The following is a 23,079-nucleotide window of genomic DNA, read 5'->3' as shown; positions in this document are numbered from 1 at the left end:
TAAACTTATTAATTTTACTCTAGAACTCACTTGACCACTTGTGTTGTTTCTGTATTTTGCATTGAACTATGGGAATTTGCAGCACGGGAGGACAACATTTAGCTCATTGTACCATTGCTGGCTTAAGCAGTACAAAATTGGTCTCTCAAACTGGCATTCTCCCACACTTGTGTTGTCCTCTGCTTCAAATAGATGGTGCCTCACGGCACCAGGGACTCAAATTCAATTCCTGGCTCGGGTCGCTGTCTGTGTGGAGTTTGCACATTCCCCCCCTGTCTGTGTGGGTTTCCTCTGGGTGCTCCGGTTTCCCCCCACGGTCCAAAGATGTGTGGGTTAGGTTGATTGGCCATGCTAAATTGACCCTAATGTCAGGGGATTAGCAGGGTAAATATGTGGGGTTACGGGAATAGGGCCTGGGTGGGATTGTGGTCGGTGCAGACTCGATGGGCTGAATGGCCTCCTTCCGCACTGCAGAGATTCTATGAAATATTTATCCCATTTTCCACTGAAGAAGCAGTCCCCCTTGGTATAATATCTGTAATGTTGTGCTGTACATAACTGCTGTAGGACGGTGGTCTCAATTTGCGCTTGCGAAAGTCACAAGCCACTTCATAAAGACAAATGTCTCTAGAACTCTTAATGGCTAAGATAAGCCCCAGCCTGAAACCCGAGAGGGATTTCATGAAGCAGATGTTGGGTGTAAAATATATTGGATTTAAACAAACAGAGACTGCCAAAGTAACAGAGGGGGCAACAGCTACGCTCCTCCGCTCTCTCTCTGAAACCCTTTATGAAAGCCAAATATACCTTGGTCCTGACAGCAGAGGTCGGGAACTACATCCCAACAGACGTGTCGTGTGTGTGTATGCACAAGCCTAATGTGTGCTATGCATGCATGGATTGGCATTTTCACGTTCTTTGGGTCCACTGTGCTTGTGCACAAGAAAACGGCATTAAAAAATGGGTCAGGTAACAGGGGACAAAGCAACACGATCAGCAAGTATCTGAGGCACGAGATAGGGAGAGGTCCCAAGACAGCCCCAGGAGGGAGAAAGGGACATGAAAAGGTCTCAGTTCAGTTAAAACGAGAGGACCAGAGAAAAAAGGCTCCCAAATAAGAAAACGGCTCGAGGTAGCAGACTTTTAAGTGAAATAGGCTCAAGAAAAGTTCTGCTAATTACAAAGAGTTCAAAAGAAGCCTTGAAGACCTCAGAAGACAGCTGACGGTTGGTGACTCTGTGTTGCAGGCCGCTGGGCTGAAGGTGCCCCTTTGGAGTAGCAGTGTTCTGCTCAGCACAGCTGAAGATCTAAGCTGTGCTTGTAAGTTTAAGTTTCAGTGTATGCTTGGGAATCCAGGGGGACAGAGTCCTGGGAGACCAGATTGAAACATTGTGAGGTGGGCTGTCGTTGATGCAATTGGAGTTGGAATTATGTCCAAAAGTCGCTCCAAGGCGAGATCATCAAGAGAAAAGAGGAAAACGTTGTGAGAGAGACGGAGCTTCTGAGACTCTCGGTGTTACTAATGTTTGGGTAGCTTGTTACGTCGTCCATGGAATCTGTTTTGGTTGCATTTGGCATTCATTGTGTAGTCATAGAATCATAGAATCTCTGACTACACAATGAATGGGGTGTGTTCAACCACATTTGGTTTGTTAATTCACACGTACCTCATTTTCAACCGGAATATTAGAGTATAAGATATTATAGCTTGTTTTAGTTTTCTGACCTTAAGTTTATTTTCATTGTTTCAAAATCATGGATACCATGGGTTTATTCACTGAGCAAGTGCTTGTCTACATTAAACAAAACATTCTTGGTCCCTAACCAAATCTTACCAAAACCTTGGAGATCTGGTCAAGGATTATAACAAACCTTTTACAACAAAGTTGAGCCCTGTTTCCGTGGTTTGAAAACCCACCGGAGGACTTCATTGCTCAAACCAAGGGTTCTTAAAGGAGGATTCCAACTCAACACCACCGTCTTCAAGAGAAAGGAGGATCAACTAACCAAAACTGCAGAGCAACTGCTTCAATAAGAAAGCAAAGTACCAGCAGCAGCCACTGTGGAAAGTGACCCTCCAGCTGTGGACAAGCATCCTGATAATCCGTTAATAATCTTTCTGATCTCAACATTTCACACGGCTACATTTTAAAATTTGACACTCTATGATTTTATTTCTTTTGGTGCATGCGTGTGCTTTTTGCATCAGTAGGAAGTTGGACATATTTGTACATTTTAAACCTTTGAGGTCTATCTGCATCCATACCCAAGTAAGTTTTAGTATTTAAACTAACTCCTTACTTGGTAACTCAAGGAGCCTGACTGGTTTAGTTCTTACAGCAAGCTATACACAGTTAAGCACATATTCAATTGGCAATATCTTTTATCTTTAATTAAAACTCTGTTATAACCAACCCAGGAGTGGGACAAAGCCAAGAGTCAGTTCACCTCTCTTTACTAGTAACACTCTTTAAAAAAAAGACAATCCACATTGCTACTGTTCTGCATGCAAATAAATCTTTCCGAACCTCTTGAAGGGAATAATACGATCCCCGAGAAAATATCTGCAGGGCTATGGGGAAAGTGTGGGTGATGGGATGGGTTGAGCTGCTTTTGCAGAGAGCTGGCATGGAACCAAAGGGCTGAATAGTCTCTTTCTGCACTGTAACCTTTCTGTGATTCCTCACTTGCACCTACCTTCATTACAGAATCTCAACCAGACCATATACTTTTTCACTATTCATTCAGTCACTGGTTATATTCATCCAATGCATGAAGCAGACCTATGGACTTGAGGCGGGGGGGGGGGGGGGGGGGGGGGGGGTGGAGAGGAGAGACACAATTCCCCTGCCCATATCTCAGACTACTCTGTAAAATCAGGCTACTTCAATATCCCAACAGGTTTTTGAACAGGTACATTTGATGTATGGCCTCCCCACCAGAAGAATAACACCGTCAGGTTTGATGATTAAGCAGATCGCAAATACAAATACTCACTGTGTGATGGTCGGCATGCATGTGAGACACAAAGATGGCCGACAAATTACAGAGGATCTTGTCCACATCATCCCCATAGTGACGACAGAGCTGCCCAAAGGTGCCTTCGCCACAATCTAATAATAGAGAGCGTGTCGCGCTAACAGTGGAAAAAAAAGTCTAATCAGAATCAAAGGATTCTTGTAATATTACTGCAGCTGCTTTCCTACTTTCATTCATGAAATTTGTTGACTTTCTACCTTAATAACAGGACACAGTAAGAGGAAAATGGTGGCCATTTTATTAAACCATTATTGGTTGTTGTTTGCTAAAGGACCCCAATGCACCCGTTCGGGTATAAGCACTGGTGCCAGTACAGAACTCTGAAAGCAGATCTCAACGACTCAACACAGGGTGGGACAAAGGGGAAAATATAATTTTCCCACAGATTGCCTGCAACAAAATTATCTCCAGTTGTCTCTTTTCCAGCTACAAAAAGAAAAAGAATTGACTGGGCTTTAAATTAAAGTCTACTGATTAGTGGGCTTTTTAAAAAATATCGGAGATCCATGAACCTAACAAGCATTTCGATTGTGCATTTAAGGGAGATAAGCATCCATTGACACTTCACAGCAGTGTTACAAAACAAAACCTGACTTGAGCCACAGTAGCAGATATTAAGACAGATGACAGCACGGTGGCAGAGTGGTTAGCACTGCTGCCTCACAGTTCCAGGAACCTGGGTTCGATTCCTGGCTTGGGTCACTGTCTGTGTGGAGTTTGCACATTCTGCCAGTGTCTGCTCGGATGCTCTGGTTTCCTCCCACAGTCCAAAGATGTGTGGGTTAGGTTGATACTAAATAGCCCTTTACTGTCCCGAAATGTGTAGGTTAGAGGGATTAGCGGGATAAATGTGTGGGGTTGTGGAGATAGGGCCTGGGTGGGATCGTGGCCGGTGCAGATCCGATGGGCCAAATGGCCTCCTTCTACACTGTAGGGTTTCTATGATTCATAGAAATCATAGCAACCCTACAGTACAGAAAGAGGCCATTCGACCCATCGAGTCTGCACCGACCGCAATCCCACCCAGGCCTTACCCCCATATCCCTCCATATTTTACCCACTAATCCCTCTAATCTACACATCCCAGGACACTAAGGGGCAATTTTAGCATGGCCAATCAACCTAACCCGCACATCTTTGGACTGTGGGAGGAAACCGGAGCACCCGGAGGAAACCCACGCAGACACGAGGAGAATGTGCAAACTCCACACAGACAGTGACCCAAGCCGGGAATCGAACCCAGGTCCCTGGAGCTGTGAAGCAGCAGTGCTAACCACTGTGCTACCGTGCCACCCTGTGACCAAAAGCTAGGACGAAAAACAAAGAGGCGTGGAACACAAAACACAAGTTTCTTTTTAAGCCAATTGCAATAGAATGCTACCTAATCTACAATATTACGATTAACTAACAGCAGCAGACAGTTTTTTAAAAAAAGGACTTACTCGATGTTTAGAATGATGGAGGTAACATTTCGGATCTTCATTGGGATGGCAGATCCAGTTCCAAGGAAAACTACCTCGGGGTATTTATCCTCTTTCCCTGGGAATACAGGCCAAGGATATGTTTCATCAACAGAGTCACAAAGGAGGTAAAGGTAATAACTAAGACCATCTCATGGACCATGAGACAAAATTACTGGTGTAGGGTGGTGGAGGCAGGTATTCGTAACATTTAAGAAGCACCTGGACTAGCAGTTAATCGCCAAGGCATCGCAGACTATGGACCAAGTGATGGCAAATGGGAGGTGATGGCCCAGTGGTATGATCGCTAGACTATTAATCCAGAAACTCAGCTAATGTTCTGGGGACCCGGGTTCAAATCCCGCCACGGCAGCTGGTGGAATTTGAACTCAATAAAAAATATCTGGAATTAAGAATCTACTGATGATCATGAAACCATTGTCGATTGTCGGGAAAACCCATCTGGTTCATTAATGTCCTTGAGGGAATGAAATCTGTGTCCTTACCTGGTTTGGCCTACATGTGCCCCCAGAGCCACAGCAATGTGGTTGACTCTCAACTGCCCTCGGGCAACTAAGGATGGTCAATAAATGCTGGCCAGCCAGTGATGCCCATGTCCCATGAATGAATAAAAAGGGAAGAGGATTGGTATTTGATGGTCAGCATAGACATGGTGGGCCGAAGGGCCCGTTCCTGTGCTGTATGACTGTGACATTCACACATAATCCTGAATATTTGATTTTACAGTATATAAATGACAGGCACTGTGAAAGGCACTGCCACATTCTTATTTAGGTGAATAAACAGCAGTGATATTGACCAATAGCAACTCAATAGGCTGAAATCTAACTACTGCAGTTATTACACATTTTAAAGTGATATTCACCATTCCATCTGAACAGACAAGTTCCTGTGGGAACAAACCCACTGTTGGGTTGGTAAAAAGGGCTGGGCACAGAATATTTTTCTGCTAGCTTAGATCCTTAAACAATTACTAGGGAAGTGTAACTCCAGAGTCACTTTATGTCAAAATGCCTCTTAAAAGGTGCACCTACAGTCCAGAAATGATTGAGACAACCACAACACGAGACCACATAGATCTTGGAGATGGGGAGCGATTGCAGTGCGGAAGGTGGCTGTACATTTGATTATTGTACCACACAACAGCTACACCCCAAAACAAGAGTAGCATCACCCAGCAGCTTTAACAGAGCAAGAGCTGTTAATAACCAGCCATCACCTTTAAAAAGATCAAAGTACAGCACAGGAACAGGCCCTTCAGCCCTCCAAGCCTGTGCCAATCATGATGCCCTAACTAAACTAAAAAAAACCTTCTGCCCTTACTCGGTCCATATCCCTCTATTCCATCCCTATTCATGTACCCATCCAGATGCCTCTTAAATGTTGCTAATGTGCCTGCTTCCACCACCTCCTCTGGCAGGGCATTCCAGGCACCCACCACTCTCTGCGTGAAAAACTTCCCCCGCACATCTCCCTTAAACTTTCCCCCTCTCACCTTGAACCTGTGTGCCCCTTGTAATTGACACTTCCACCCTCGGAAAAAGCCTCCGACTATCCACCTTGTCTGTGCCTCTCGTAATTTTGTAGGCCTCTATCAAGTCTCCTCTCAGCCTCCGTCTTTTCAGTGAAAACAATTCTAGTTTATTCAACCTCTCCTCACAGCCAACACCCTCGAGACCAGACAGCATTCTGGTGAATCTTCTTTGCACTCTCTCCAAAGCTCCTTCTCGTAATGTGGTGACCAGAACTACACACAATACTCCAAATGTGGCCTAACCAAGGTTTTATATAGCTGCAACATAATTTCCCAACTCTTGTACTCAGTGCCCTGGCTGAAGACGACAAGAATGCCATGGGCCTTTTTAATCACCTTGGCCACCTGTGTTGCCACTTTTAGGGAACTGTGGACCTGCACGCCCAGTTCCCTCTGTATGTTAATGTTCCTAAGGGTTCTGTCACTTACAGTATAACTTGCACCTAAATTTGATCCTCCAAAATGCAGCACCTCACAAAGTCAACCTAATCAGTCCAATAACTTAGAAAGAGAAAACAGGAGGAGTACGCCATTCAGCCCTTCGAGCCTGCTCCACAATTCAGTATGACCCTAGCTATCCTCCACCTCAATGCCACATTCCCGTGGACTCTCCCTACTCCTTGATGCCTTTAGAGTCTAGAAATCTATTTTCTTCTTTACCATATTCAGCGATTTGGCCTCCACAGCCTTCTGTGATAAGAGAATTCCACAAGATCATCACCCCAAGAAGTTTCTCCTCATCTCTGTCCTAAACAACCTACCCTGCATCCTGAGACGGTGACCCCCTTGTTCTCGGCACCTCCCAGCTAGAAGGAACACCATTCCCTGTATCCAGTCTGCCCAGCCCTGTCAGAATTAGATCGGGTTAGTTTCGATTAGATCCCCTCTCATTCTTCCAAATTCCAGTGAATACAGGCCCAGTCGACACAATCTCTCCTCGTATGACAATCAATCCTGCCATCCCAGGAAAAAAAGGTGAACTTTTTAAAGTCTCATTTACCTGATTGAACAATAGGGTCTGCCGATAATAAGTGTTTACATTCTTCAACCTTCTCCAAGAAGCCTGGGATTTCTGTAGCTTCTTTAATAAACTCATCCGTGTCAGCCGCAACCACAGCATCTCTGCAGGAAGTGCAAAAAAAAACCCCACTGTAATTAATGTTCAAAATGAGGAGATGTGGAACGCGTCTCCAATCTGGCTTAGAGCAGCATTCGGCAAACAAAGATCACTTTCCCTTTCCTGCAACAACTCCTTCTCACAAGCATCTGCGTCCTCTGATCCACCGCTACCAGTCTTTTAATTTAAATGGTGGCACAGTGGTTAGCACTGCTGCCTCACAGCACAGGGACCCGGGTTCAATTCCTGGTTTGGGTCACTGTCTGTGTGGAGTTTGCACATTCTCCTCGTGTTTGCGTGGGTTTTCTCCAAGTTCTCCGGTTTCCTCCCACAATCCAAAGATGTGCGGGTTAGGTTGATTCGACATGATAAATTGACCCTAGTGTCAGAGGGATTAGCAGGATAAATATGTGGGGTTACGGGAATAGGGCCTGGGTGGGATTGTGTTCGGTGCAGACCCGATGGGCCGAATGGCCTCCTTCTGCATTGTAGGGATTCTATGATCAATAACCAACTTTAAGGATATCAGTAAATATTAAAGACTTACATTGGCCAATGCAGTATGTGATCCTCAAAATGAACACACGGTTTTTTAAGTTTATTTATTGGTGTCACAAGTCGGCTTACATTAACACTGCAATGAAGTTACTGTGAAAATCCCCTAGTCGCCACACTCCAGCACCTGTTTGGGTACAGTGAGGGAGAGTTTAACTTGGCCAATGCACCTAACCAGCACATCTTTCCAGACTGTGGGATGAAACCGGAGCACCCGGAGGAAACCCACGCAGATATGGGGAGAACGTGCAGACTCCGCACAGACAGTGACCCAAGCCGGGAATCGAACCCGGGTCCCTGGAGCTACAAGAGCAGCAGTGCTAACCACTGTGCTACCAGTAAGTAGAAAACGACGAGAATGGTAGATGCATAATTCAATTCATAATTATACACTGAATTTGAACTTGGTGAATTCTGATAACAAGTTGTTGCACTGTTTGTGATTATCCTTGCCTGCTCTGTAGTGGTGAAACAAAGCAATCACATGGAGTGAATATGCTGGTTAGTTTAAATTATAGCTGATAATTTAATTTTAAAGACTAAATCAATTACTTCGTATAAACACTAACACCAGTTTGATAATTTGTCCAGTTCCAAGCAGTACTCAATTAATCAAACAGATCGTGTGGATAAGGTTAAAATTAAATAACAAGGAACAGCAGTATTGCATAGTTCCAAGATGTTTAGTAAATGAAAATCTGAGGAATACAAATAATAGGAGTTCAATAAAAGCATTTACATTACCCCCCCCATAAAATAACAAGAGAAGCTGCTGTTTGATGAGTAAACAGTGAGCATTTAAGATTCTTTTTAGTCACTTAATAATCTAATCAAGAGAGATACAGCAGGGCATCTCTATCCCTTGGAGTGCACATCCTGTTCCACGTGGTAACTCTAGGACGCTTCGCTCAAACTCCTGTAAAGGAGGTGTCATCAACTGGGGCAGCACAAGGTCCAGGTTTTGAAGTTTGAGCTGCAGCTGGAGTCACTGTAGTGCACCCATGAGGCGGAAATAGTTTTGTGGATAGCACTTTTTTAAAAAAAATGTGATCACTCCATAGCTGTTGGATGCCACAGACAAAGAGGGAATGGGTGACTTCCAGGCAGGTAGTGTACAACTCTCCCTGAATGCATCTCATTCTAAAACCAGTGTTCAGTTCTGGGTCCTGTTGAGATGGAGAATGGTGGTTTCTCTGGGGAGCACAGTGTGAGAAGGAAAAACTCCAACAATGATTGTAACAACAATAATGGCAATATTAGCTTTTAAAAAGGAATGTTGACTGAGATTTAAGCATGCTAGGATTTTTGGTCAACTTATAATGAAAAATAGATGCATGTCGTACAGTTGCTGTGAGCCATGACCTAGTCTGGCTGGGTGCTGTGATCTGAAACTTCCTGTTTTGGCCAAATATGGGAAGTTGTTTACTTTGAGTTAGACCTGATGGCCCAAGGTTTATGGGTGCTATGTGAGCTACATGCTCTCTGAACCAAGCATAATGGAGTCGTTTACAAGTAATTTCATTGACTGTTCCAGCAACGTGATTGGTTTCTGGTTACACCATTGGCTGGGTGCCAGAGAACCTTCTGGAAGCATTGAAACAATTTGTGGATAAAAGAGATGTTTCAGTTCTTTGTCTGCAGCAATAACTCTAGAGAACAACCATCGCAGTAAGAAGAAAGTGCCTTGGGAAACATGTTCAGAAACCACAAGGATAGACTTTGGATTGGGAACGGACCTGGCCAGTTCTTTCTAAACCGGATAGTATCTATTTTCACTTAAAGAATTAAACTAATGTTCAGTTAAGAGTTAAAATTCAGTAAAAGAGTTAAGTGTTGCAACTGTATTAAGTTTGACTTGGTGTATAAAGCGTTAAATAAAGGAAGATTGTTAAGGGAATTAAGAGTTGACTCCGGTCATTGTTTGTCACATTAAACTGAAATGCTTAAAGAGTTTGAATTAGTAGGCAAATAATAATAGCCAATTGCAAGGCACCATAGCCAGCTTAGCTGTATGGAGGGAGGCGAGGGGGGAAAGACACTGGGAGCAGGCAAAAGATTGGGAGAGCAACCATGTTAGGTTAAGAAAACAGAGGTGTTGCAGATGTGAATCCAGGAAAACATGCCGGTCAGGGATGTCACAGAGCAACTGCAGAACACTCTGAGGGGAAGGGTGAACAACCATCTGGCTGTGGTCCAGATTTACACCAATGTTATAGGAAAGAAGGATGAGGCCCTACCATTCAACTAGCAAACAGGACTGCAGAATTTGTCAGGGTTGGTAATCTCCAGATTACTCCCAGTGCCACAGGAAATAGGAGAGCAGGATGGATGAATGTTTGCAGAGAAGGTGGAAGGGGGAAGGATATAGAAACCTGGGGCATTGGGGCTGGTTCAGGGAAGTTGGGACCTTTACAAGCCAGATGGGTCACACATTAACAGGACCAATCTCCCTGTGGTGCAGTGTGGTCATGTGATTGTGGAAGGTTTAAATTGCCTTGGCAGGGGATGGGAACCAGGATGTACCACCAGGAAGGAAAAAGAAGATGCACAAAGGACAGATAGCACTAGAATAAGAAATAGTTAAGTCATTAGATGTGGTCAGAGTAACAGGGAGGGCAATAAAGGTCTAACTTAGCATTACAGTGTGCGTGTCCATATGCAAGAGGTGTTGTAAATAAGGATAGTGCGCTGCAAGCACAGACAGACGCAGGAAATATGATATTGTGCCAAAAATGAGCAGAACTGGATAATAAATACTCCTGGATAGGAGGGGTTCAGCAAAGATAATGAAGGAAAGAAAGAGGGGGTCGCAGAGAACATTACACTGCTGGAGAGAGAATATGTCAAAGAATCTTACATCACACAAAGAGGCCTTTTGGCCCATCGTGTCTACACCAGCCATCAAGCACCTATCCATTCTGATCCTATTTTCCAGTACATGTAACACTTCTGGTATATGTTTGGGGAAGTAATGGAGGAAATTGTGGAGACATTGGCTATAATCTTCCAATGCATACAGGGATGGTGACAGAAGACTGGAGAGAATTGTAGATGTTCAAAAATAGGATGCAAGGGTAAACCCAACAACTGAAGGCTCGTGAAGCTCAAATTGTTGAAGGCAACAGGGTAGGGAGAGAACATGATTAGTAAAACATGAGGGATCCTGAGCTTTAATGGCATTGAGTACAAAAACAAAATGAATTGTTGCGAACGTTTTTAAAGAATTGGTTCAACTCAATTGAGGAAGTGGGCAGGAGTTTCGTCCCAAGATCGGAAAATCCCGCCCAAGGACCACGGACCTTAGCATGACCCTATCTCAACTGCTACGACTTCTGTGTGTGGGGGGGGGGGGGACATAAGATGCTCTTTCAGAGAGTTGGTACAGTCTCGATGGGCCGAATGGCCGCTATCTGTACTGTAGGGATTCTATGGTCCCAGGTTCAACTCTTGCATGTCAGCGTTTATGAGCCAAACAAGTTTTCTGCCACTCTTCTTCATCTAACCCCATCAGCATGACTCTTACTCATGTGCTTAATTAATTTCCCCTCAACTATAGCTACACCATTTGCCTCAGGAAATCTTGATAGTAAAGTTTTCCACTCTCTTGGTCAAGAAGTTTCTCCTGAATGCCCATTGGATTTATTGGTGACTGTCTTGTATTTACGTTTTGAACCTGCTTTCCATGTAATATTCATGCAAAAACGGAAAGAATCAAAACAAAATTATTTACGATGGATACTACACAAGCATAGAAAGTCGTTAACTGAATTTACTTTGTGGAGCGAAGAATTCTCTGGGTTTTGAGAGACTACGCGTTGGTTTTTGAGTTGACATTGCATCAGTCTCCAGAAGATGGCCATGATAAATTTGTCTAACTTACGTGAACTGACCTTTGCCATTCAAATTTGGGCCTCAGCTGGTACTTTAGCAAGCATTCACCTCGAACAGTTGGCAGATTAAGAGAGGCTGTCTGTTCCTGAAACCAAAGAGAAGGTAAGCTCCTGCTACTGACTGGATCAAACTAGCACAATTCAGTCAAATTCAAATTTATTATTATTCTTCTTAAAATGCAGACTATCCCCACAATACACCAGCCAGTCAAAGAAACAGTCCAATTTGCTCAACTGACTAAACAAATTGGTTTCCAATTTGTTAAGGTTGCTCTTTTACCAAAAAGCTAAATGGCTTAAGCCTGAGATTGTGTTTTGCTGTTGATAATTTTAAAAATTATGAAAAGTATTCTCTCCTTGGGCGGCACGGTGGCACAGTGGTTAGCATCGCTGTCTCACAGCACCAGGGACCCGGGTTCAATTCCCGGCTTGGGTCACTGACTGTGTGGAGTTTGCACATTCTCCCCGTGTCTGTGTGGGTTTCCTCCCACAGTCCAAAAATGTGCGGGTCAGGTTGATTGGCCATGATAAATTGCTGCTTAGTGTTAGGGGGATGTCATGGGCATTAGTGGGTTAAAAGGCATGCTTAGCTCAGCAGGGTGTGTTCAAATAGCAATATAACACATCAGTTCCATCTTAAAATACAAGGATATTCCAGAAAGTGTGACAATTATGCCAAACACTACGAGGACTAAAGCAAGGCCCAAGGAGGAGTGCCAGCAATTTAAATTTCACATTCACTCCATAGTTGATTATACACTTGCAAAGACAAGAAGGGCTGAATGATCTCCTTTTGTGCTGTAACTTTTATATAGTTCTATGACATCCCTACTGGCACTGGAGCAAATACAGTGACTGCAATCCTGTGCTATTCCCTCAGAGGTTTCTTCCATCAATATCACATCTCCTGGGTATGTGATTGGTACCACTGTACTCTTCTTCTGCTTTAACCCTGTATTTGTTCCAACACTCGCTACATTGCTGCCCCCAGGCGAGCAGTCCCAGACACATCCGTTAAGCAGGTTTTGGAGGGCATAATGGAAATCACAGAAAAAAAAAATCATGAGGGAAAAGGAGTCTTATTCCATCAATACTCCAGTACTCCAGTGAGTAACTAAGTGGTTAGCTCATACTGCTTTCTTTCAATTTCCCAGTATAAATACTGTGGGACATAAAAACAGCTACTACAAAGTAAAGCATGTAGGTAAGTTACAGTCGACTCTCCTTCCTTTAATGTTATACGTGTTTGGCCCCAAAGACCTTGTTTAGGCCATCAAAGGCTCATTTTCCCACCCCCATACTTTCCGCCAGCTCCCAAGACCTTGAATCACATCCCTACCTTGGTGCGAAAGGTTTTCAGCTGGGGGAAGATATCTGGGTGAATCAGGTTTAGTTGGGTCTGGATCTTGTGGCTGCGTAGGTTATGGACAGTCTCATTGTGTTCATTGAGAATCAGGTGCTCTGTGGTAGGCCCAAACCTGCGAGTGGAGTGAAGGACAAGAAGATAAAAAGACAAACCAGCATGCACAATTACTCTTAAAAGTAGGGTACAGGTGACTTCCAGAGCAGACATACATCAAGTTCAGGGAAAATACATTCGTAATTCTAAAGTACTGTAAGAAGTTTATAAGTTTAAGTTTACTTATTAGTGTCACAAGCTGGCTTACATTAATACTGTAATGGAGTTACTGTGAAATTTCCCAGTCGTCACACTCCGGCACCTGTTCGGGCACACAGAGGGAGAATTTAGCATGGCCGATCCACCTAACCAGCACATCTTTCGGACTGTGGGAGGAAACGGGAGCACCCGGAGGAAGCCCATGCAGTCACGGGGAGAACATGCAGGTTCCACACAGACAGTGACCCCAGCCGGGAATCGAACCCACATTCCTGGCGCTGTGAGGCAGCAGTTCTAGCCACTGTGCCACCTTGCCTGATTCAGAAACACCTCAAAAGTGCTCCCCATTAAAGTACTTTCCTTAGAAATGCATTTTTACTCAGCTAGATCTCAAACAGCAACTGCCAGATGAATCTGATTTTGGCAATTTGTAGGGAAGGAATGATGGTTAGCAGAACTTCCTCCCCTTTGGATGGGCAAGATGTTTAACATTCAGCCAAACCACTGAAACAGGAACACAGCACTTACCCAAAAAGAAAGACACCTTTGACAATCCAGCACTCCCTCCACACTGCATGAGATACTGGCCTATTTGATGCTCAAATCATTATCATGTGTGCTCTGCCAGAAGCCATGCCCTTGGCTCAAGGTCATCTAGGTCTCTCTATCCTGTGCCAGTCTATTCATTTGCCAATAACTTCCTTCAATTTTCAAGCCACCCAGCATTGATATTCTCTTCCTTCCCCTTTTGACTTGTTACTTTCCCTCCATAACGCCTCTTAACGTGTCTATTTCCTAAGATGCGCCCGACCTCATAGCGCTACCTGTTCCTCATTACATTCAGCAAATTTCTTTGTTCCTTCACTCTCCTCAACATTTCATAATTTTTCTGTCCAACTGGTCCTTTCCATTCTCATATTTCACAGCATGTATAAAGGGACATAAAGAGGGTAGACAGGAAGAAACTTTTCCCCTTGGTGGAGGGATCAATGACCAGAGAGTATAAATTTAAGAAAGGGGACAGGAGGCAAGTTTTTTTGCACAGAGAATGGTGGGTGCCTGGAACTTGCTGCCAGGGGAGGTAGTGGAAGCAGATACGATAGTGACTTTTAAGGGGCGTCTTGACAAATACATTAATAGAATGGGAATGGAGGGATATGGTCCCCGGAAGGGTAGGGGGTTTTAGTTCAGTCGGGCAGCATGGTCGGTGTAGGCTTGGAGGGCCGAAGGGCCTGTTCCTGTGCTGTAATTTTCTTTGTGGGGATGTGAGGAAAATCTTTTTCACCCAGAGGGTGTTGGGAGTCTGGAACTTACTGCCTGAAAGGGTGGTGGAGGCAGAGACCCTCATAACATTGAAGAAGTATTTAGATGCGCACTTGCAATATCAAGGCATATGGACCAAGTGCTGTAAATGGGATTAGAATATTTGATGGTTTGACCAGTGCAGACATGATGGGCCTTTTTCTGTGCTTTAGACCTCTTATGTGCAATACCTTGCTCTCACATCCATGCAAAAAAATATTGCAAATCAAACTCTTTACAAGTCAAACTTGAGTTATTTATTCAGCTTTGGGGTCAGCAAACATCCTCTTACTAAAATCCTGAAGTTAAATTTGAAATGAAAAGCATCAGGCTCAGAAAGCCAAAGCACTATTGACTGAACCAAGCCAGTAGAGCACAAAGGAATTTCAAAGGCACACTTGAAGCACTCACCATGTCCTACATAAGTAATTCAGGAACAGAATTTATAGAATCATAGAATCCTACAGAGCGGAAGGAGGCCATTTGGCCCATCACGTCTGCACCAAACAGAATGCCACCCAGGCCCTGGCCAGTTCCCCTGACATGAAGGGACAATTTAGCATAGCCAATCAACCTAACCCGCACATCTTTAGATGCGGGAGGAAACTGGAGCACCTGGAGGAAACCCACACAGACATGGGGAGAACGTGCAAACTCCACACAGACAGTGACCCAAGCCGGGAATCGAACCCGGGTCCCTGGTGCTGTGAAGCAGCAGTGCTAACCACTGTGCCACCATGCCCGCCCCACGGAGTGAAAATTTGCAGTGAAAATTAATTAACATATAGATATTTTTTAATGGATATCAAATTTCACTGCACTGTGTTAGCAATTATAACAGAATATCGTGCAAATGTAATGAAGCTCTGTATTAAATGCCAAGCTCTGTATTAAAGATATTGGAAAGAGTAACAAACACAAGAGTAACACTGGCTGTAAACATCAGGGCATCGTTGGTGCATTGCAGCAGTTTAGTATTCCCAGCTGCAAACTCCATCATCAGAGAGAATTCACTGAGAAAAGGAGGGAAAAAAACTCAACCCAAGAAGTCACACAGGGCAATATTAGCTTTCTTGTTATTTCTATATTGATTAAGAATCAGTCCTCCATCCCCACACGGCAATTTAAAACACGCCAACTCAGCAAAGTCACAAAATTCAATTACCTCTCCATCCATGCTTTATAAACATTATTTGCCAAAACAGACTCAGGCGTCATGTGAACAACGAGTGCAGGAGGGCTTTCAGACCCTCCTGCTTGATACCTGCAAAAAACATAAATTTAATCAAGTCCGACACACGATTAAAGAACATTGTTTGGTTTACTAAAGGTACGGCTCGAATCTAGCACAGCTCAGTTTTCTAATCTAACCATGCGCTGAACAAGAAGTTTCACAACACCAGATTAAAGTCCAACAGGTTTATTTGGAATCATGAGCTTTCGGAGCGCTGCTCCTTCATCAGGTGAGTGAAGGAGCAGCGCTCCGAAAGTTTGAGATTCCAAATAAACCTGTTGGATTTTAACCTGGTGTTGTGAGACTTCTTACTATGCACAACCCAACGTCAGCATCTCCACATCATGGCTAACCGTACGCTGCCTGGGAGAAAGAGTGGGAAGACAATCCATACGTAAAGTGAATCAAGAGGTTTCAGCAGCTACCTAATACCCCTAAGTGAGGCAATTTGGAGAACAGGGCGACATCGGTAAAGGACAGGGAGCATTTGGCCCGCTCACTCTTTATTAACGAATGGACAGGAGGCTAAGGATATTCAGCACGTCTGCTACAACTCTCACCAACTTTTACAGATGTACCACAGAAAGCATCCTTTCCGGATGTATCACAGCTTGGTGTGGCTCCTGCTCTGACCAAGACCGCGAGGCACTACCAAGGGTTGTGAATGAATCCCAGTCTATCACGCAAAGCAGCCTCCCATCCATTGACTCCACCTACACTTCCCACTGCCTTGGAAAAGCAGACATCAAGGACCCCACGCACCCCAGGCATACTCTCTTTCGCCTTCTTCCGTCAGGAAAAAGATTAAAGAAGTCTGAGGTCATATACCAACCGACTCAAGAACAGCTTCTTCCCTGCTGCCATCAGACTTTTGAATGGACTTACCATATATTAAGCTGATCTTTCTCCACACCCTGGCTAAGACTGTACCACGATATTCTGCACCCTATTCTTTCCTTCTCCCCTATGTACTCTATGAATCGTAAGCTTTGTCTGTAAAGTGTGCAAGAAACAATACTTTTCACTGTATCCCAATACATGTGACAATAATAAATCAAATCAAAAAAGATAGGCCTCAAGTCCCAAGGGGAAAAATATGCATTCAGGCTGGTGATCATCTGTCCTACCAGATAAAACTGAGGAATTCTCAGAAGTCTATAATAGGATTTAACCTCTTCAAAAATAGGCAACGTCCAATCTTATTGAACAATTGTTTCTTTTTTCAGAATTATTTTTGTTTTATTGGACATAATACATTATATTACAATAGTTTGCACAACCTGAGCTATTTACAAAATTGGGATGTCCTGAGAAGTGCCAACTTTCCATCTTGACCACCTTCGTTAGAGCTGCAATTACGTCAAGACCAAGACAGCAGAGGTACCAGTCATGTAGCTGTGAGCTCTCACTCGGAGGAAGACTCAAGAGGCACAACCTCCAAATGAAATAATTCAATGGATTCTTCTGTTCCTCAGATCTGTGCAGTTAGACAAGTGGTCACTCCAAAGATTGTAGCCATAGCTAAAGTGCCATTGGCTGCTCTCTGCACTTGCTTCAACAACATCTTGAGGTGGCAATGCAACAATATGATAGGCTGAGCCAATGAGGCATAGGCCAGCCCTGGCCCTCATAGTCCCCCAGGTATTGCTGGGATATTCCTCACTGTCCATCGCATCCCAGTAAGCCCTCGCTGTGCGCTTCAAGGACACGATCGCTGGGGAGGAAGAAAAAGGGGGAAACCTTTGTGGATAACTCACCTTTTGAGTTGTTCATTTTCACACATGGAGCCAATAAATTCTTCACTGGGACATTCCAACACCAGAAAGGTGGGCCCTGGATCAGCAGGTGTGCACACTTCCTCAGGTCGGATCTGCAGAATATATTCATGGAGTTTAAGCATCAGAAACATGCAACCACTAAAAGCAACATGTCAACAGTCTGACGAGTATCCACAGCAAGATAATGGGAAACAACTGGTTGAGTAAAGGTAGACCGAGTATTAAAATATGAATCAATTCTCGCTTAGAAATGCAGAACTCTGTTAAACACAGTTGGAATGAATAAAGTGGGAACGTGTTCTGGTCCTTCAAGATCAGCACCAGGTAGAATGTACTTGGGTTGTTTTTTTTTATATATCATAGACAACATAGAATCCCTACAGTGCAGAGAGAGGCCATTCAGCCCATCAGGTCAGTACCAACAACAATCCCACCCAGGCCCTATGCACAGATCCCTATGCGTATTTGCCCTGCTGATCTCTCCCTGACACTAAGGGGCAATTTAGCATGGCCAATCAACTTAACCCGCACATCTTAGGGAGGAAAGCGGAGCACCCAGAGGAAACCCACACAGACAGAGAGAGAACGTACAAACTCCGCATAAACAGTCACCCGAGGCCAGAATCCAACCTGGGTCCCTGGCGCTGTGAGGTAGCAGTGCTAACCACTGTGCCCATTAAGAAGCTTCATTCAAATTTTGGCACTAAGCAGGCAGACAATTTGATGGCTTATTTTAAAAAGCACCGGGAGCTTGAGATTAATTGGGAACATGTATAAAATGTATCTGAGCAAAGTCAGAGAGAAAGGTCAGAGTAATTATAGAATCCCTACAGTGCAGAAGGAGGCTATTCGACCCATCGAGCCTGCACCGACAACAATCCCACCCATGTCCTATCCCCGTAACCCCACATATTTACCCTACTAATCTCCATGACATCCCCCTAACACTAAGGAGCAATTTTCATGGCCAATCAACCTAACTCGCACATTTTTGGAGTGTGGGAGGAAACCCATGCAGACACGGAGAGACTGTGCAAACTCCACACAGGCAGATACCCCAAGCCAGGAATCGAACCCGGGTCCCTGGCGCTGAGAGGCAGCAGTGCTAACCACTATGCCACCCCAAATTAGCAGAGCCACTCAGCATGTAACTATTTACTCCCCCTCATCACATCCAAAAAGTACCAATGAAAAATACCAAGGCCCTGTATCTCTCCATAGATGCTGTCTGACTTGCTGAGTATTTCCAAGAATTATCAGGTTTCCAGTATCCGCAGTACTTTGCTTTCCCAGGTCCATTAATGTTAGCAAAGAAGGGGGGAGGGGGGGGGGGGGGGGGGAGAGAGAGAGAGAGAGAGAGAGAGAGGCACTTTTCACATGCATCCATTTGGGTATTAAGATGGACTAAGACAAGAATCTCAGCCCCAGGTAGACAAGTTCCAAATAATTAATCGAATCCAGTACTATTTACACCGATGCTGCACCTTCAGGAATCTAACACAATCTAAGCTGGTAAAAAGAAAGTCATTCGCAATTAAAGTGGTTTTACTGGAACGCAACGAGTAGAAAAAAGAATCCTTGAAGCAATGAAAGTTGGAGGCAGCACATTCCGTTCATGTTGCTTGCACCTCGAACTCTCCTGAACTTGCAACACAGCTGGATTCTGTGCAGTCTCCCACACAAGTACCGTGCGAGCAATGTTCGTGAATTCAATAGGATGTGAAAGTCTGAAGGAATATGACAAACCTCCCTGCCTTCAAATGTTACACTCTTCCCATCTTTCAAAGCGGCAACAATTGGTCCAATGGCCGATGTCCCCCTGAAACACAAAGGGAGGGATAAACCGACAAAAAAATACTGTTAGCGTTATTAAAACTACCCATGGTAAACACAAGGAGCTCCCAAAAACTGAAAGGTTAGGAAAACGTTTTATCCCCCTTTCCACTCTGATACAATTGAAGATAGAGTCATAGAGATATACGGCAGGGAAACAGGCCCTTCGGCCCAACTCATCCGTGCTGACCAGGTCTCCTAAACTGAACTAGTCCCATTTTCCTTTTGCTCATATCCTTCCAAACCTTTCCCATCCATGTACCTGTCCAAATGTCTTTTAAATGTATACCCACTTCTACCACCTCCTCTGGCAGCTCATTCCATATACACATGGCCCTCTGTGAAAAGGTTACCCCTTGGGTCCCTTTTAAAACTTTCCCCTCTCAACTTAAACCTATGCCCTCTAGTTTCATAGAATCATACAGTGCAGACGAGGCCCTTTGGCCCATCAAGTCCACACCAACACATTAGAAACACCTGAACTCCCACCTAATCCCATCTGCCAACACTTGGCCCATAGCCCTGAATGTTATGATGTGCCAAGTGCTCAACCAGATACTTTTTAAAGAATGTGAGGCAACCCGCCTCTACCACCTTCCCAGGCAGTGCATTCCAGACGGTCACCAAGATTTTCCTCACATCCCCCTAAAACTCCTGCCCCTCACTTTGAACCTATGTCCCCTAGTGACTGACTCTTCAAGTAAGGGGAATAGTTGCTCCTGATCCGCTCTGTCCATGTCTCTCATAATCCTGTTGTTTATAATGACATTAGAACATTACAAGGCAGACAGTGACTTCCCTCCACAGTGCAGTGTGAATCTCGTAACTTGCACAAAGTTAGTTTTTATTTCTTATTCATTCAAGGAAGGTGGGCTTTGCTGGCTAAGCCAGCATTCGTTGTACAACCCTAATTGCCCTCGAGAAGGTGGGGGTGAGCTGCCATCTTGACCTACTGAAGTCCACTCAATGTAGGTACACCCACACTGTTAGGGAGTGTGTTCCAGAATTTTGACCAAGCGACAGTGAAGGAATGGTGATATATTTCCAAGTCAGGATACTGAGTGAAAGCTAGTGGAGGAGGAGCTTGGACATTTTTGTTTTGCGACGCGAGATTCATTCAAAAATGAGCAAACGTGTACCCAGCCCCTCTCCTCCTCTCCCCCCACCCCCGCTGTTGATTGGCTATCCGGGCACCAATGGACAGAAGGATCTGTGATGGTACTGCAAAGTTTGTACACATGTGAAAGCAAAGAACCAAACAAAACGTTTGATCCTGCATCAAGTCTGAATTTCAGAAAATAAGCTCAAATCGTCTCTAAACTTCTTTACTTTTTTGGGGGGGGCGGGGGGATATCTGAAGAATTTTACACTAAAACATAACCAGATTTACTTCTGAAGATGACCGTTATGTGCTGCTGGAAAATTTATAGTTTCTCAGTGTGAACAATATTCTAACAATTTCTGACCATATTAAATAAAAACAGGAGATAAATAAACCCGTGACAGGCTGAGGATTAAAATTTCAGGTGGGATTCTTCAACGGAAAGTTATAAAGTTTTTGTCACAACATTAGACCACAAAGAGGGTCTTGGGTCCCATCCAAAAAATTGTGCTACTTTTTCCCTTCCTGATTGGACTCATTTTGTGCATCTCCGCTTTCTTTGGTTTACATTTATAGCAGTCAGAGCGTATCTATACTCTGGTTAAACTGCCCATTCGGATGACAAGCCTCTCCTTCAGTATTCCAGAGGTTCAATAGCTAAGGATTTTGAAGAGCAAAGCCTTATTACTTACACTGGTAAACCGAGCTCCTTAGCCTTCATAACGAGGAAATTTCCTTTCTTAGGATGAAGCTGCAAAGGAAAGTAGTTTTATTATAGTAACTCAGTAAAGCGTTGTCTGAGCTCATAGAATCCCTACTGTGCAGAAGCAGGCCATTCGGCCCATTGGGACTGCACTGACTCTCTGACAGAGCATCTTCCCCTGGCCCCTTCCCCTGCAGCACCACACATTTACCATGGCTAATCCAACTAACCTAAACATCTTGGGAAATTAAGAGGCAATTTACCATGGCCCACCTTTGGAGAGTGGGAGGAAACCGGAGCACCCAGAGAAAACCCACGCAGACGGGGAGAACGCGCAGGCTCTACACAGATAGTGACCCAAGGCTGGAATCAAACCCAGTTCCCTGGCACTATGAGGCAACAGTGCTAACCACTTATCCCAGTCCTTCTAGAACTAAAGAGCAATATCGCATGGCCTATCGTGCTTAGGCTGCTTCAATTAAAAAGAGCTACCCAATCAAGTCCACTCACCAGCCACCTCCTCTTCCCCACTCTGCCCTTACAGGTGCGACAAGGTGGCACAGAGGTTAGCATTGCTGCCTTACAGTGCCGGGGACCCAGGTTCAATTCCTGGCTCGGGTCATTGTCTGTGTAGAGTCTGCAAGTTCTCCCCGTGTCTGTGTGGGTTTCCTCCGGGTGCTCCTGTTTCCTCCCACAGTCCGAAATACATGCTGGTTAGGTGCATTGGCCATGCTAAATTCTCCCTCAGTGTACCCAAACAGCCGCCGGAATGTGGCGACTAGGGGATTGTGACAGTGATTTCATTGCAGTGTTAATGTAAACCTACTTGTGACACTAACAAATGAACTTTAAAACTTAAAAACTTTACAAACCTTTACCATTCAAGTATCTCGCAAATTCTCTTTTGAAAGTAATTATTGAACATGTGTCCACCAGCCTTCCAGACATTGCACCTCCAGATCACAAGTCACAGTTTAAAGACTTGGCCTGCCTCTCACCTCCCTTCTATTGCCAATCACTTCAAATCGGTTCTGGAACATTCTGCCAGAGCTCGCAGTGTCGTTATTCTACAAACTCCTTCCAGGTTTTTAACACCTCCATCTGTTTTAAGGGGAACTCGGTTTCTCCTATCCTGTGGAGTAACTGCTACCATTCAGCTAGAGAACACTTACCTTGCAGACAAAAGCCACCACTAGCGAAGGGTCTCTCGTTGACATATTTGGATTCCTCTCTAAAATAAAAAGGAGAGACAAATGTAAACAAACAGTTTTCGTAAAAACCTCTCCAATCCAGCTCAACACCTGCTACTGCTGCTGTCCCACACGCAAGCATGGTCCAAAGCGACAGTTCACCCTCATCACTGGTCCCCACTGAGAAAGGATCCCCCAAAGCATGGACCAAGGTTAAATTCTTTATATTCACAGTAATGCATTGGCTCGTATAGTTGGAGATAATGGGGCGAATTTTCCCGTTCCGCCAGCCACAGGAATCGTAGCGGGTGAGGGGCGGATCAATGGAGAGGTCCTTTGACCTCAGGTGGGATTTTCCGGTTTTGGGGCGAGCGCGGCTGGAAAATCCCGCCCAATGGGTGTACAATTCTGTACTGTGCCTGGGAGGCTTGTGCAACATTAAAATAACAAGTGTTCCTGCAAGGGTAGCATGGAATTTCCCCGATTGTGCAATGCACTCAGGCTCTAGCTCAGAATCTTCCAGAAATAAATGACCAATCGTATCCAAGCAAAGACACACGGAAGAATGATCAACACAATCAGAAGCAGATTAACATTGAAAATAGGAGTAGGCCATTCGGCCCTTCGATCCTGCACCGTCATTTAATATTATCATGCACTTTCAGTATCCCATTACCGCTTTCTTTCCATACCCCTTGATCCC

At 44.5% G+C, this 23,079-nt stretch overlaps 1 protein-coding gene across 1 annotated transcript in view; it reads right to left on the bottom strand.

Moving 5' to 3' along the window:
* The window catches only part of elac2 (elaC ribonuclease Z 2), a 69,960-nt gene that overhangs the window by 21,595 nt on the left and 25,286 nt on the right, over window positions 1-23,079 (bottom strand). Inside the window, exons 8-17 of the mRNA XM_078225416.1 lie at window positions 22,359-22,417; window positions 21,176-21,234; window positions 19,295-19,367; window positions 17,528-17,640; window positions 15,702-15,800; window positions 12,956-13,094; window positions 11,617-11,702; window positions 7,055-7,176; window positions 4,482-4,578; window positions 2,998-3,136 (exon numbers count right to left, since the gene is read on the bottom strand). Coding sequence (XP_078081542.1) covers window positions 2,998-3,136; window positions 4,482-4,578; window positions 7,055-7,176; window positions 11,617-11,702; window positions 12,956-13,094; window positions 15,702-15,800; window positions 17,528-17,640; window positions 19,295-19,367; window positions 21,176-21,234; window positions 22,359-22,417 — 986 coding nt within the window. The remainder of the gene's footprint in view (window positions 1-2,997; window positions 3,137-4,481; window positions 4,579-7,054; window positions 7,177-11,616; window positions 11,703-12,955; window positions 13,095-15,701; window positions 15,801-17,527; window positions 17,641-19,294; window positions 19,368-21,175; window positions 21,235-22,358; window positions 22,418-23,079) is intronic.

This window comes from Mustelus asterias, chromosome 12, assembly GCF_964213995.1.
Source record: "Mustelus asterias chromosome 12, sMusAst1.hap1.1, whole genome shotgun sequence".
Taxonomy (NCBI): Eukaryota; Metazoa; Chordata; class Chondrichthyes; order Carcharhiniformes; family Triakidae; genus Mustelus; species Mustelus asterias.
Note: the sequence above shows the minus strand (reverse complement) of the source record. Positions and strands in the feature narration are given on the sequence as shown.